Below are 14,525 nucleotides of genomic sequence, written 5' to 3'. Positions count from 1 at the left end.
CCCACAACAGCGCTAAACTGGCTGCAGTTCTCCTCACAGCCAAAGTATTATTTTATGTAAAAAAAATAAAATAAAATAAAATTAATAATTTAACCTGTGAGAGCAAAAGCTTGGTGTAAAGTCAGCATCAAGAGCTCCTGCATGAATGGCTACAGTTCAGGTACGGAAAGTGATACAGCGTTTATTTTCAGCTAAAAAAAAAAAAAAAGTACAATGAAGACATTAAATACTGGTGGTTCAAACAGCTGCAGTGGTCTTTATAGTCCAATCAATTGCAAGCCAAGACAGTTTTATATATTCGGCAGATAGTTTCCATTATGGATCATTTAATCAGACCCCTTGTTCTGTTAGACAAAATATTTACATTAAGCGTGGACACTTATAACGGCTGAGAGGTGCACTACCGATAAAATGGGCAGACTGTTCTAATTTGAGCCCGAGGCACAGTGCTCACTCACAGATGCTCAAAGACTTTAAGGAAAATGATTTAAAAAAAAAAAAAAAAAAAAAAAAAAACTGAAAGATTTCGCAGTACATTCTGAACAGGATTTCTTGTCCAAAAAAAAACAAAAAAAACTGTACAGTATTAAAAAATATAATCATTATTTAAGGGTGGCTCATTATTCATCTGCCTTCTTTTTCTTCTTCTTCTTTTTCTTGTCAGTCTGTTCGGGTTCCTCAATTTCCTCGTTCACCTCTGGCTCCAGTTCGACAGCTTTGTACTCTCTTTTCTTTTTCTTTTTCTGAGGAGCTACCTCTTCCTGACCGTTTGTCACCACCTCTTCCTCTTCCTGCACCTCCACATTTACCTTTTTCTTCTTCTTCTTCTCTCCATTTTCCTTCACATGGACAAACCATAAACATTAGAAACAAACCAACAAGTTCATTTCTTCCTTTATTTAAATAAATAAATAAATAAATAAATAAAAAAAGAAAGACAGTCTGTCCTGCTCACTTCAGTGACCAAACCCACTGGGAGGGGCCTTTCAATGGTTCGGAGCAGCTTTTCTTTGGCATGGCCTTTGCAGAGACAGTGCTGGGTTAAGATCCTGCCTCTAGTCTACTCATGCAGTTTGGAGTGCACAGTACAAAACAGCTCACTTACTTGTGTCTCAGCATCCCTGTTCAATTTGACCTTCTTGGTTTCAACCGCTACCTCGTCTCCCTCGGCTATGGACAGAGCTTCCAGTTTTCTCTTCTCACGCTTCTTTTTCTTCTTCTCCGCCTTCTCAATTTTGCGCTTCATCTCTGCTGCCATTTCACCAGCCTGCAGCAAAAACAAAACAAAACAAACTTATAAACAAAAACCAACCACAAGTTCAGGCTTTCGAAATGTTCAGAAGTGCTGTGTCAGGCTCATTAAATCAGTTTTTTTTGCCTCCATGTCAGAGTCAGGGTAAAAAAAAGTCGTCATCATTCACAGCAGCGTACCAAAAAAGAAACTCCAACTACGAACTAACCTGTACAACCGCCTCTTTCATGACATCCACGTTCTTCCTCGGCGTCTCACCGGTCTCGTAAAACGCTAGCCGTTCTTCTACCTGGTCTCTCAGTTTATCTCCGTACACACTAGTAGGAACGTCTGGAACGACGGATTTAAGAGTTAGCAATGGACTGACTCAAGTACGCACCTTTTTATCCGACTTGCTCAAATAAAATTTGCTCAGTTTGACATTTCAACATCCACTCCTAGCAGGGTGGAATACTGTTGACGAAAAATAAATGACATCATAGCAAATCCAGGTTACAACCAGTGATGGGCATGAGAAGTTAATATCACAAGTAAGTGATTAATTGCAACCAGCTCACCAAGTCAAATAGTATTACTGTAAAAACCACAATCACTAAGTATCACTGCCCTGAGAAAGAGTCTCACCAGCGAAGCAGTCGATCCGAGAGGCGATGGTGCACTTATTAGCGAGGTAACGGGAGATGCGCCCCTTGTTCTTGGCAGCAGCGCGGCCGATGAAGGTGGAGTGGAAAATCAGACCGTACTTTGGGGTGTTTCCTCTCGTCTTCAGCGCCCTGGATTTAGGGAACAAGTTACAGCACTGAAACACTGTGCTAAACGAAATACCACTCGAGACGAACACTCTTGGCTAAACGGGCACTAATTCTACTGTGACTACCTCTCCGAGCCCTGGGCAGCTGCTCAGACTAGGGGGGGGGTTAGCATAAGAGCGGGATCACTTTTGGTGTGTTCAGGCACACTCAAATCAACCGCTGTAGCTTTGCCCCTGCCCTGCCATCACAGCAGCTGCCTGAAACCCCAGCAGGGACGGGGAGCCCCAATACCTGAACAGGGCCTTCTCTGCTCCGAGGATCTGCACTGTAGAGGCCGGGTACTTGGCCAGGTTAGTCAGGCTCCCGGCGTGGGAGATGAGACGAGCGCCAACCTGAGAGCAAAGATCATAAGCAAGTGCATTAATTATAGATCGAGAGGAGGATTCTATTGTACACAATTTTTTACTATACGTATTGGGTGCCTGATGTGTGCTAGAGTTAAGAGGCTGAGCTAACAAGACAAAAAGACTGAAAAAAAATCCACCAAGGAAAGTATGATATTTCGGTGGGTTTAATAACAGTCATCCAAACTTTATTAGTTACTACGCTTTCACAAAGTATGTGACGGGAACATCTGAGACTTATTCGTTAGCTACGTTAGGATTCTTTACAAAGCAAATCTAAACGTTTTGACAGTAAAAATATTTACAAATTTTTTTAAGTGACCATTGTTTGTATTAACGCACCACTTCACCGATGAGGGTTGCCAGATTGGGGGCCACTTGAGACATTTTGGAGCGCAGGTACTCCTGCAGCCCCAGTCTGTAAGCTGTGAGGGACACAACTCTGCTGGAGAAACTCTCGATGTTGATCAGGTCGATGGGGGAGATGTCCATTCCTGGAACAAAGAAACAAAGTGCTAATACATGCACTCCACATTTCTCAGCTTTTCCTAAAGCTGCTCAGATGTTCAGTGAAATGATAAGCTGGCATCACATGGATTCAGTGGATTGACAGATTATAAAAACATCATGACTTCCAAGTCGGATGAAATTCCTAAATAACAATAATAGACGTATTTGTCTCACCCATAGATGAGCGGGATGCATCCAGGATCGCCTGGGCTTTAGCACTGTCCATTGTGATCTCCTCAAGAGGCTCCAGGCTCTCCTCACTCAGCTCTTTCCTGTTCCCGATAAACTTGGTCAGCTTGCAGTATGTGGCGTTGTCACTTACGATCTTGATCAACTCAGGAAAGTGGTAGCCGTACCACTCGCTGAACACAAAACAAGAGGGGGGGGTTCATGTTGTAATCAAAGCTGACCCAAATCACAGGCAGAGAATTAGTATGAAATCCAAACCAAGCTGGTTGTCTCCGCCCTCAGGTGGTGATCTGCCTCTCGGACAGACTGAATTGTGCCCAGGAACGGCGTTTGGTCTCCCTCCTCTTTCTATACAGCCAGCGCTATATGGGATGCTGTCTGTGGTAAGCGTCAGGAGGCTGCCAATCACACAACACCGCAAATGCGCACACAGGTTCCATAATGTCAATAAACGTGTTTACGTGCAAAAAAATACCCCTGATAACTAAACCGAACCAATGTTGGCAGTCAGGGCATTTACAAGCAACTAATTAAGCTGAAAATTGAAAAATCAGGGTCGGATTACACGTAAACATGTCTGTTTGGGCCACGGAGGGATAGCAAACCACAGTTTAAAAACGCGTTACATAAATATCAGGCAGCCGTTTAGGGAGAGTTTAAATCAGTTAGTATCCGGGCTCACACACCATGCAGAGACAACCAGCTGAGCCCTGGATTAGTTCATAAGCGCAACACCCCCATCCAAACTAGCCTGCATACCGAACACGCATGGAGAACGTGTTGATGTCCTTGTCCAGCTGATCGAGCAAGGCAATGGACTGGATGATCATGTTGTCGGCTCTATTCACGTTGAACTTGACCTTAGCCCGGGAGTAACTGTGACCCAGACCGAGCTGTGCTTTGGATGCAGCCTGAGCTGTGAGGCCCTTGACTAGAGAGTGAAAGTGCAAGCGCACACCTGAGGACAGAAAATACACCAAGACATCAGCACCAAACAAAAACGGTGACCAAGTCACGCTTTCGTAGCATACAGCCAACAGTTCAGTTTTTCAGTATGACACATCAGATGTCAGTGGATGTAGATACATCATTAGAGGCGGCACTGCCAAACCACTATCAGATTCACATTCATTCAACAAACCTCGGAGGATCTCCGCCACCACCCCTCCGGTCTGGACGGACACGCCGAGCTCCTCCTGCAGTGCTGCGCCGATCTTGCCGTCGGCTGCCCCCAACAGCGCAGCCTTCTTCTTGCCTCCTAAAGGCAAGTTAGTCTCCAAAAACAGCTTAAGGTCAGCATGGACGACTCCTACAAATAAAAATAAAAAACAGGCACCAAGTTATCCAAGCTCTTCTGGCCAAGGTGCTTTCAGTATACATCATATTTTGTACAGGTGTTCAGTTTCATGAAATGCTGTCAGCACAGTGACTCAGTGGATTGACAGATTATTGATGCATCACAACACCTGAGATTCGGAAGTCTCAAACCAATACGAACATACCTTCTGAAATGGCGTTTATGTTTTCCAGGGCAGCCTGAGCAGACTTAAACGGGAAGAAAGCTGCCAGTTTCACCACGCTGTTGAATTTACCGATGTTCAGGATGCTTTCCTCCACCTGAGCAGAGCACAGCTTGGCGTTAAAAAGGGTGCACAAGTGGAAGGCAACCGAACGAGTTGAAAAAACGGCTTTTCAGGGTTTAGGATGTACTTTCAAATCATTGTGATTACATCATTTCTGCGTAAAACCAGGAGTCCTTTTGAGATCAGACTAAGAAAAGAAGCGAATATTACAATTCTTGAGGATCAGGGTGACAAACATTTCCAGACTCAGAAATCTCTATATTCCCAACGGCTACCGGTCCAGTACCAAAAATTCGGCCACCTTTTCATGCTTCAATCTTGGCCCAAACTTGCACAACACACCATCAAATTCAGATTTTCTATTTCTGATACATCTGTACACACCTCACTTGAGGTGTGTTGGGCATGAAGTCAGTGTTTTGACACATAACATCAACAAATTAGCCACCAAAAAAATCCAATCTGACTTTTGTCCAGAGAACCAGGGTGATGCTAACTTCCAGGTCAGCTGACCAAAAAAATAAAAATCCTCTTATGCCATATTCTGGACATAACTGTGGCTTATATAATCAGATATATAAAATTTCTCTGAAATGCTCCTGAGCAAAAACACGATGGATCAAGAAACAAAGACGTATATATAAATATGTTTTTGTTTTGGGCATATTACAAAAAGAAGCTTTTAATGCTCTAACAGAAAAGGTGGTGGAGTAGGTGAAGCATGGTGGTGGATGCTTATAGCAGACCTGAGGCAGCAGCATGCCGATCTCCTCCACCTCCTTCACGGCGAACAGCGCATATCCAGCAGCATGCTCAAACAGCACGTGTAGCAGCACCTGCACAGAGGACAAATGACCAACATCTTAAAACTTTAGCATTATTCTGACTTTAAAAATGTGGGGGAAAACCCACACCAACAACTTCTACAGGAAGCTCCACGTGGTATCACCGCCAATCTGAGTCCTGATTGCAAACCTATGTTCTTTCTCAACGTACGTGGAATAAATTCGTGGATCAAAGCGCACCATAAGCGATCTAAAGTGATTCATTAAAATAAAAATATGGGGAAAAAACCTGTCCTTCAGCACTTCAGTTAAAGTGGCCAGCTAAAGCTGAAGTCAGACCACGTGTTTCTCCGATCAGACCACGTGCTTCTCCTGCAGCACTAAAAATGAATGCGTGGCTAACCCCCTATATATATATTTTTATTTCCAAACCCGACAGAAAACACAAAATAGACAATATAATGTTTAGCAGAAATCAAATAATAAAAAAAAAAGTATTTAAACAGAAGATATCACGGTTTCCAGGTGATAAAAAAAAGAGTCAGTCAAGCCGAGGCCTCACTAACGCTCCAGGCCTGCACTGCAAAAACTATTTTCCTACCCAAAACATAAACCAAGGCATTACTACGAATCAAGTACAGGGTAATAAAATATTTTTCATTATCGTTAATTTAGGTTAGAAAGAAAGACTGCGCTACATTACAAGTGAACAGGCCCAAACTAGATTCAGCTAACTAGCCCACTATGCTAACTAACGGTACGGTTCAACTCAAAACACCTTATTTCTCACCTAATGTGAACTAAACGTTCTCACTAATGAATTTAAACATTACACCCATCCTTTTTATGCAATAAAACGTCTATTTATTTATATATATATATTTTTTTTACACATTAACAAGACTTCTCACCATATTGAGGTTCTTTTGGTGCGCCACGCGCTCCTCTCTCACTCTACTACTCGGCCAAGAAAGAAGCTCTCCACCACGCTCGTGCACGCTGACCACGTGAACACCTTGACTAACTCTCGCGATATGAGAATAAACCCGGTGACGTCAGAAGGCGCGCTCGCGCTCAGACTGATGCACCTCCTGGTTTGGGAGGACTTAAGCTGTTATTCATCTTCTTTTATAAAATATGATATAACATTTTCATTGAAAGATATATTTTAATTTATATTTTATTTTAAATGTATATTCTTTTCACAAAAACAAATTTCTCAAGATTTCTCAAGCCTTGATTTGATGTCTTTCTGGCTAAAATCCCTTAATGTCATTGATAACAATAAGAATAAAAAGTTTCTGAAGAATTATGATCGTATTTTTCTTACTGATTGAGGTGCTATTTTTGTTTGTTTGTTTGTTTTTTATTATTGTATTTCAGTGCAGTGCTGTCCGAGACAAGCCATAAGAAGAAATATTTGCATATAAGTTCATGACCCTAAATGAGGAAAAGTTAAAAAAAATAAAAAAAATAAAAATAAGACAAAAAGAGAGATTAACCAGTATTTCAGACATCTCAAATGTGGAAATGGGTCAAATTGACCCATAACATAACAGGATGGTTAAACAATATAATTCCCTATTTTTACCTTTATGAATAGCATTACTTCACACAATACATAAACTGCATTCAAAAACCATTCACACAATCCTTCATTCAGTGTAATCAGAGTGGGCTTTAATCGACACAATCTTAACTACAAATACAGAAAAGAATTACTAAATAAGTCAGATAGCATCCCTTAACACAAGTAGGTAGTAGGTAATGTTGAATATATGATTATTGCAAATCAGAAAATACAACACATCAAAAGTTTCTATAAATGACAACAAACATAAATATGTACAGTGTTCTAATTGTTGAAATTCATTTGAGGAAATATAATTAATAAACAGCATACATTTCATTCCTATCCAACAAATAAAATATTACACCAGTGGTTCCAAAAGTAGGGGTCATTTGATTTACAAATGGGGAGAAACTCACAAGCTCTTCTTTTGTTTCAATCGTTTATTTTACAGCTTAATGTTAGAAATATCAAAGATTGGTTTTGGTTGCTAATATTGTGAAATGTTACTAGAAGGCACATTCAGACAAGCTGCGTTAAATGATTAGGGTACGTGTTATTGTAGTATTTTTTCACTATTCTGAAATGTGCAGTAGTGACGTTTAGCAATATAATTTCTCTACCCGTCTACCACTACTCAACAAACTACTTCTGTGTCTCAACTCACATACTTAAGTACTATTCTAGAATATTATTTAGTGTTTTTTTTCTATTACAGTTAATGTTTGAATGTAAAAAAAAACTCTCATGTAACCTTAAGGTCTGAAAGGTCTGTTTTATGTAGTAGTCTTCTGCACTGTCTAGATCAGTGTTTTTCAAAGTGGGGACCGCCAGGGGGCGCCCAGGGGGCCTCAACAATTTGGTGTGAAAAATAAATTTTCACTCTCAGACAACCACACACACACACAATCAATTCCTAATGTAATGTAATGTAAAGATGTAAGATATAATTATTAATAAAAAAAAGGGGGGGGGGATTTATTCAGAAGTCTGTATTTTTAATGTGTTTTAAAGACATCTTGCAAAAGGGGGGCCTCGGTCAAATGTTAATGCCATTTGGGGGGCCTTGCCCTGGGAAAGTTTGGGAACCCCTGCTCTAAATTAGTAAATACTTTTGAATGTAATGTCAGAGTTTACAGTTTGAGATGCAGCATGTGACAACAATCATGAAAAATGCAAGTTTAAAGAGAAGTGGAGCTCGTCAGTGTGTTTAACCATTAAAATTTTTACTGTTGCTTGCATTACACCTTAGAAAATTATGCTCGTTCACAACTTAGTGTAATAACAGTGATTTGCTATTTTTATAGTCAAAGCCAGGAGGCATTTCAAGGATTTTGCAAGCTGTAAATATTTTTGTTATGGTAAAATTCAGTTTGTTTATTTAACAAATCCTTAATTCACTTAGCTTATTTGTAATGTAGCATTTTAAATAACAGTATTTATGTTTCAACAGAGATGAATGTAGACTTTGTTCTTCATGGACCTGTCATGATAGCGCAAAAGGGGCACTGAACTACACTTCCCATCAGTCCCAGCACATGTTATGTTTTCTATCACTTGCACCTGTGTCTTGTTTCACCCTGATTAGCACCAATTTGTAAGGTCCTGTGCTTCAGCATCTGATTGTCAAATTTTTGTTGTTATCCTGTTCGTGTGCCATCGTATGTGCCATAGTCTTGCTTCTTCTTTTTTCAGGTACCTTTCTGTACATTACTTAGAAATGTCCTTCAGACTTGTCCTCCACAATCTCCTTGGCTGGACCAAGCTTATTTCTCACGTTCAAAGTGACGTTCCTTGAAAGTCCCAGTCTGCGCACTTCTTCTTCAAGCTGACAAAAATGTGAACTATTTATATAAATCCTGCAAATACTTTTTTTTCTTTCATATAAATATGTCACATCTCATCAAATGTCCTTCATCATGTTAGATATCAAATTAATTATGATCAATTCAACATTTAAAATATAACACATGAAAAGTTTCTATACATTACATAATAATTAAATAACATAATATTTATTGTTATAGTTTCTCTATATAGGTGATAGTTTGTATAATTACATACCAATTTAATAATTAAAAAGAATTATTAATATTAAAATATAATTATTGATAATAAACCAATAATCAATTTAATAACTAATAATATTTAATGTTTAGGAACATCGAATAATCATCTGTCTGTTTCAGACATTATATCTGGAAAGTTTACTCACTTTCATCAACACCAGTCGTTTAATCTCAGAATACGAGGGATTTGCATTAGCTTTGACTTTCACTTGCAGTCCCATCACAGCACCTGTTATAAAGATTTTGCATTATAATCAGTAAAGCAAACTCATTCACATTCACATGTATGCTTTACATATGCAATTATACATGCAAAAAGACACACAGTGTTGTGTAAATTAAAACCTAAATTAACCATGTCTATTTTTGGAAACTTATATATTTAGAAAGTCTTCTTATTGAAATTAATAGTTAACTGTTAAATGTAACATATGACCGGATCCTGGATATGTCTATTAAGGTTTAAGAACAATTATACATACTGTTTTAACTCACCTGGAATGAATGCTGCTATAGAAAAAGGAAGACAGATTTAGAATATTATAAAATAGCTGGAACTCATGGAACACCTGGAAACATTAGTACTGTCAACTCACATTAGTATTTTTCTCTAGATTTAGTAGCCAAAATATTATTCTTTGTACTACCCAGAAAGGAGAAGAGATAAACTCACCAGTGTAGCAGATGAAAGGGAAACTGACAAAACAGTTTTCATTTGTCCAGTCACCAGAAAGATGTACAGCTGTGCAGCGTTGATTTCGGTGTTGTGTAATTGAACGCTCCGTCTCGCCAAAATATTCAATTATCATTCGTTTCCGATATGTAAAAGTCGAGTTTCTCTGATCTGACCATAATCGGTTCCTATACAGACCTATCCATACCTCGTGGCCGTTCATGATGCTCAGTATCTGCTGAAGTTCAGTCTCATTCCTCACACTAGCCAGGTCTGTGTGATTTGCTCTGCAGAGGCTCTGAGCTTCTTCCCAAGTCATTGCGTTATAAATCCACACATATGTATTATTTGTACCTAAGATTGAGAGCATTGTAAAAATCAGTTTCCTATAGGCAATAACTGTATCATCATTAATATTTATGAGTCCAGATCAACTAGAGTAGCAGGTAGTACTGCTGCATGAATGTTCACACATACTGAAAGAACATACCATTCTTACCATTATAGCAAACAAAAGCCTTTCTGTCAGTACAAGGCATGTCAAACCATTCCCCTGTTGGATTCATGGAAACACACAGTTCTTGTCCATAGTAGTTATCAGGTTGCTGGACCCACCCTCTGAAGTCTCTCTCTCCCTCCTGGTAGAAAGCATCATCATCCAGAGACCATCTCCAGCTGTCCAGATCATCATACAGTCCAATCCAGGCTAAACCTGAGTAGCTGCCATTTACTGTGTTAAGGAGTGTGTTCATTTCCTCCATGTTATCAAAGGTGGCCAGGTCAGTGTAATTCTCTCGGCAGTATCTCTGTGCTTCATTCCAGGTCATATTCTCATTAATAAAGTGATACTGATGGAGGGAACATGAGGATCCTGTGCAGGATTTTGATGATTTTGATGACATTGCTTAAGAAGGGCAACAAAAATACTGGTTATAATATTTGTTCATTTTATTTTTATTTGAATATATTATAGGCAGTGGGCATTCATTAGATAGAAGTAACATTAAGGAATGTATATTAGTGCTCTGGACAAACACTGTACAGGTAAAAAAATGTTCACGAATATACTCACTGGTGTAACAGAGGAATGGAAAAGCTCGACCGCAGTTTTCATCTGTCCATTTCCCAGAATCATTAAATGACACGGCAGTACAGGATTCATTCTGTGCATAATTATCTGGTTGTCCAGGTTTCCAGTTGCTGAATGAAGAGTTGCTTTTATCTGACCAAGACCTGGTTCTGTACAGGCCAATCCATACCGGAATATAATGAGAATTATATTTATAATAATAATCATTATTATTATAATTATTAAAAAACAATGATCCGATTTTCTGGTTCTCTGTGTCGTTCCTCACACTGGCCAGGTCTGTGTAATGCTCTCTGCAGTAGCTCTGAGCTTCAGTCCAGTTCAGTCTCTGAGAAACCATGACATATCTTTCACTGGCATTTACCCTACCTAAAAGAGATGGATGTATCAAGAAAACTGTACTTGTTAAGGGAAAGTGTACTATATGTATTTGTTTCTAAAGGTATTTTGTTTTAAAATATTTTCATTTAGAATACACATAAGTGCTGTGCTCACCATCAAAGCAAAGGAAGGTACGTGTCGAAGAACAAGAGGCCTCATACCATACTCCAGAATAACCTACACACAAACTGTCTCCATTCCAGTTCCTTGGTTTCTGTATGTACCAGTTTCTAAAGCTTCTCTCTCCTTCCTTATAAAAAGAATCATCATCCAGAGACCATTTCCAGCTGTTCAAATCATCATACAGTCCAATCCAGGTTTGGCCACTGTTCCATATGTTTATTACGTTAGTAAGGGCCCATTCCTCTATAGTGTTATTAATAATGGCTAAATCATCATAATTCTCTCTGCAGTATCTCTGTGCTTCAGCCCAGGTCTTCTTCTCATTAATGAAGTGATATTGACGAGGGAGACAGACGCTGAGGCTGAAAAACCCTATTAAAAACACAATAACATTATTGCATGTTGAATGTAGCTTGAAATATAATACCAAGGAAGCCCTAAAATTATTTAACAATTTAAAAAATTAAAATTTAAAATGAACAATTTTTTAAAAAAGAGTACTAATGTCTGTGTGTGCAATCAGAAAAATTGCAGATGTGTAGTTATTTGTAAGATTCGCAGGTCATTTTTAAAGAACTCCTGTGTGAATGACATACTAAATAGCAAGAGAAAGCAACATTAAAAAAAAAAAAGCTTTTGCTTGTGCTAAGTTTTGACATTAGCCATGGGTGAACCACTTGAATCATCCAACAAATGTGCATTATTAGTGTGAACTAATATTAATAATCATTACAATTGCACTATGCCCTGCCTCGTTGTCTCGTAGTTTTTTGTTGTATGTAATTGGTTTTGTAAAAGGAAGTAAAAGCTTTTGGATTTTTTTTTTCAGAGCTTGCTCTTCATGAGCTAGTAAAAATATCACAGTGTTTGGTAGCAGGAGGATTAGTTATAATCAGACCTTTGATTAGGTTTTACGAGGGTAAGGTTTATGTCCATGTAAATTATTTGTGTGTAAAGTCCACCAATCAGTTTGTCTAGAGCAGGGGTGGGCAATCTTATCCAGAAAGGGCCGGTGTGGGTGCAGGTTTTCATTCCAACCAAGCAGGAGGCACACCTGATTCCACCTGTTTGATCAGTTGATCTTGGCTTTCACTAGATTCAGGTGTGGCTTCTGCTTGGTTAGAATGAAAACCTGCACCCACACCGGCCCTTTCCGGATAAGATTGCCCAACCCTGGTCTAGAGTGTCTGCCATGTGCGTCTGTTCAGTACAGAGGGATCCAAAAGTCTTTAGAGACCACTAAAGTAAATGCTTCTATTTTACCAGCTGTACAAATTTAATAAAAAAAAAAATCATTATAAATTATATTATCAGTAATAAAATTAAAAATTGTATAGAATATTTACATGAATTCTGAAAATTTCTTAGTATTTGGAATGTCTCCCTTTTGCTTTAATGACAGTTGAAACAGTTCAAGCTGTTTTGAATCCAAAAGTTTATGTAAAATCCGATGAGTCATGTTTGATCAAAACCATGGGTGTGTCATCTGAACACGTTCTTCACCGGAATGGAAAAATTTCAAGGGATATTTGGCCTTTTGTACAAAAGAGTTACAAATGTCACAAATGTGCTTACATTTAAACAGTAGCCAATACATCACACTAAATCTTGAACACGGAATATTAAAGATTTTGAACATTTCCTTTTATGTTTACATTTTTTTCTTTAAAATGTTCAGTTTATTAATGAGAAAAAGCAACACAATCTCAAAGTGCTCTCAGACTTTTAGACCCTGCTCTAATTTCTAAGTCGCTTCGGATAAAAGCGTCTGCTAAATGAATAAATGTAAAATGTAAATGTACTCTATGTAAAGGGGAAAAACTGTATGGAATGTGGGATGCACTGGGAAGGAAGTGTTTGGGGATGCACTAGAAGAATAATAGCTGATGCACTTGAATGTTTTCCTCCACATTTTGTAATTTTACGATCTCTCTCCCTCTCTCTAGAAATGAGCTTTAACACGGAAATATTAAGTCATAATTCAGTAAACTTTCTAATTATCTTGATGTACTTTGATATAATTTTGAGAACTTTTAATTAAAATACTTTTTTTTTTTTTTTACTTCTCTTCAAATGGCAAAAACATATTTATGCAAATTTAATACCAGCCATTTGGTTCTATCAATTTGCACACACATTTTTCTCACGACATTTTTAGTAGTAAATCATAATGTGGGTGCTAAATGAATCTATATAAATTGTCACCACCCTGCATGTTACACTTTTAAGTAAAAATGCCCCAAAGAATAAAATCGATCAAGGCAAACATGTAAAATGCACATACTCCATATTGTTAGTAAATACTCTTGCAAGTTTTGTTATTAAAGTTATGAAGTTCGAAAGTTTTTTTTTTTTTTTTTACAAGTTATTATTTTTGACAAGTTATTATTATTAATAATATTATTAAATTCAAGGTTTGCTTCAAATGAGTAATCTTTATAAATATCTATCTTATATATATCATGCGATACAGAAAAAATGTACAACTCACCAAAGAGCAGCAAAAGATGAAACATGGCTCCTGGAATATTAGAATATTTTTCTAAGAATATTAGAAGAAAAAAAAATGATTAAAATTATGCATTACATGAATTATGCAACTGAGTCTGCTAAAATCATGAAACTACTCAAATCATATTCATTTTGGTGATGGCACAGAAATGTAAGTCTTATATTCAAAAACTTCACCTCGTAGATCTCGTCTCCTGTTTGCACTTTTCTGCCAACAAATCTTATCCTGCCAAGAATTAATAAGAATTCTGAACAATAGAATTAACAGCATCTGGGAGGAGCTTGGTAAAATGCAGTAAGACCGGTTATTGAATTCAACATCAAGGGAAATCACAGTTAAGGCGGCAGTTCATATAAAACTGTCCAAGACATATTGAGGTAGAAAATATCTGACATCAGATAGTATATCTATATAGTTGCACTATCAGTCTATTGGCACATATTTGCATCTACTATATTTGTCCAAACCATTGTGTACCTCCTTGAGTGGACAGCAGATAACATAATACCAGTCTATTTTACAGGATCATTATTTTATCTCAGCACGGTACTTGTGCATGATAATTAAACACATAAGAGATGACTTTAACCAACTGCCACATCTTAACAAGGTTGAAGTCTGATTTAGTGATT

The 14,525-nt window shown here is 38.1% G+C and overlaps 2 protein-coding genes and 1 non-coding gene across 4 annotated transcripts; all 3 read right to left on the bottom strand.

Annotated features, from left to right (window-relative positions):
- Positions 1-161: 161 nt before the first annotated feature.
- nop56 (NOP56 ribonucleoprotein homolog) lies at positions 162-6,524 on the bottom strand. Of its 2 annotated transcripts, none has more exons than XM_017492131.3 (12): positions 6,387-6,523; positions 5,437-5,526; positions 4,610-4,724; positions 4,249-4,416; positions 3,867-4,065; positions 3,093-3,280; positions 2,751-2,902; positions 2,296-2,396; positions 1,877-2,025; positions 1,461-1,582; positions 1,106-1,267; positions 162-839 (listed from the first exon to the last, which is right to left on the bottom strand). In XM_017492131.3, the coding sequence occupies exons 1-12, from the start codon at positions 6,387-6,389 to the stop codon at positions 621-623; spliced, it is 1,668 nt and encodes a 555-aa protein (XP_017347620.1). In that variant the 5' UTR covers positions 6,390-6,523; the 3' UTR covers positions 162-620. The 2 variants fall into 2 exon arrangements, with proteins under 2 accessions (XP_017347620.1, XP_053543974.1); XM_053687999.1 differs by having other exon boundaries at positions 811-1,020; positions 6,387-6,524.
- On the bottom strand, positions 1,348-1,422 carry LOC124629190 (small nucleolar RNA SNORD57). The gene has a single exon (XR_006984100.1). It is a non-coding gene; the product is annotated as a small nucleolar RNA SNORD57 (small nucleolar RNA).
- A 609-nt stretch (positions 6,525-7,133) lies between the features above and the next one.
- On the bottom strand, positions 7,134-14,122 carry LOC128628807 (macrophage mannose receptor 1). Its single transcript, XM_053688031.1, has 9 exons — positions 14,070-14,122; positions 13,873-13,923; positions 11,373-11,753; positions 10,860-11,246; positions 10,287-10,691; positions 9,788-10,141; positions 9,610-9,624; positions 9,261-9,343; positions 7,134-8,873 (listed from the first exon to the last, which is right to left on the bottom strand). Exons 2-9 carry the CDS (start codon positions 13,895-13,897, stop codon positions 8,760-8,762), a joined length of 1,764 nt encoding a protein of 587 aa, XP_053544006.1. The 5' UTR covers positions 13,898-13,923; positions 14,070-14,122; the 3' UTR covers positions 7,134-8,759.
- Positions 14,123-14,525: the final 403 nt, after the last annotated feature.

The sequence above is a fragment of the Ictalurus punctatus genome, chromosome 18, assembly GCF_001660625.3.
Source record: "Ictalurus punctatus breed USDA103 chromosome 18, Coco_2.0, whole genome shotgun sequence".
Taxonomy (NCBI): domain Eukaryota; kingdom Metazoa; phylum Chordata; class Actinopteri; order Siluriformes; family Ictaluridae; genus Ictalurus; species Ictalurus punctatus.
Note: the sequence above shows the minus strand (reverse complement) of the source record. Positions and strands in the feature narration are given on the sequence as shown.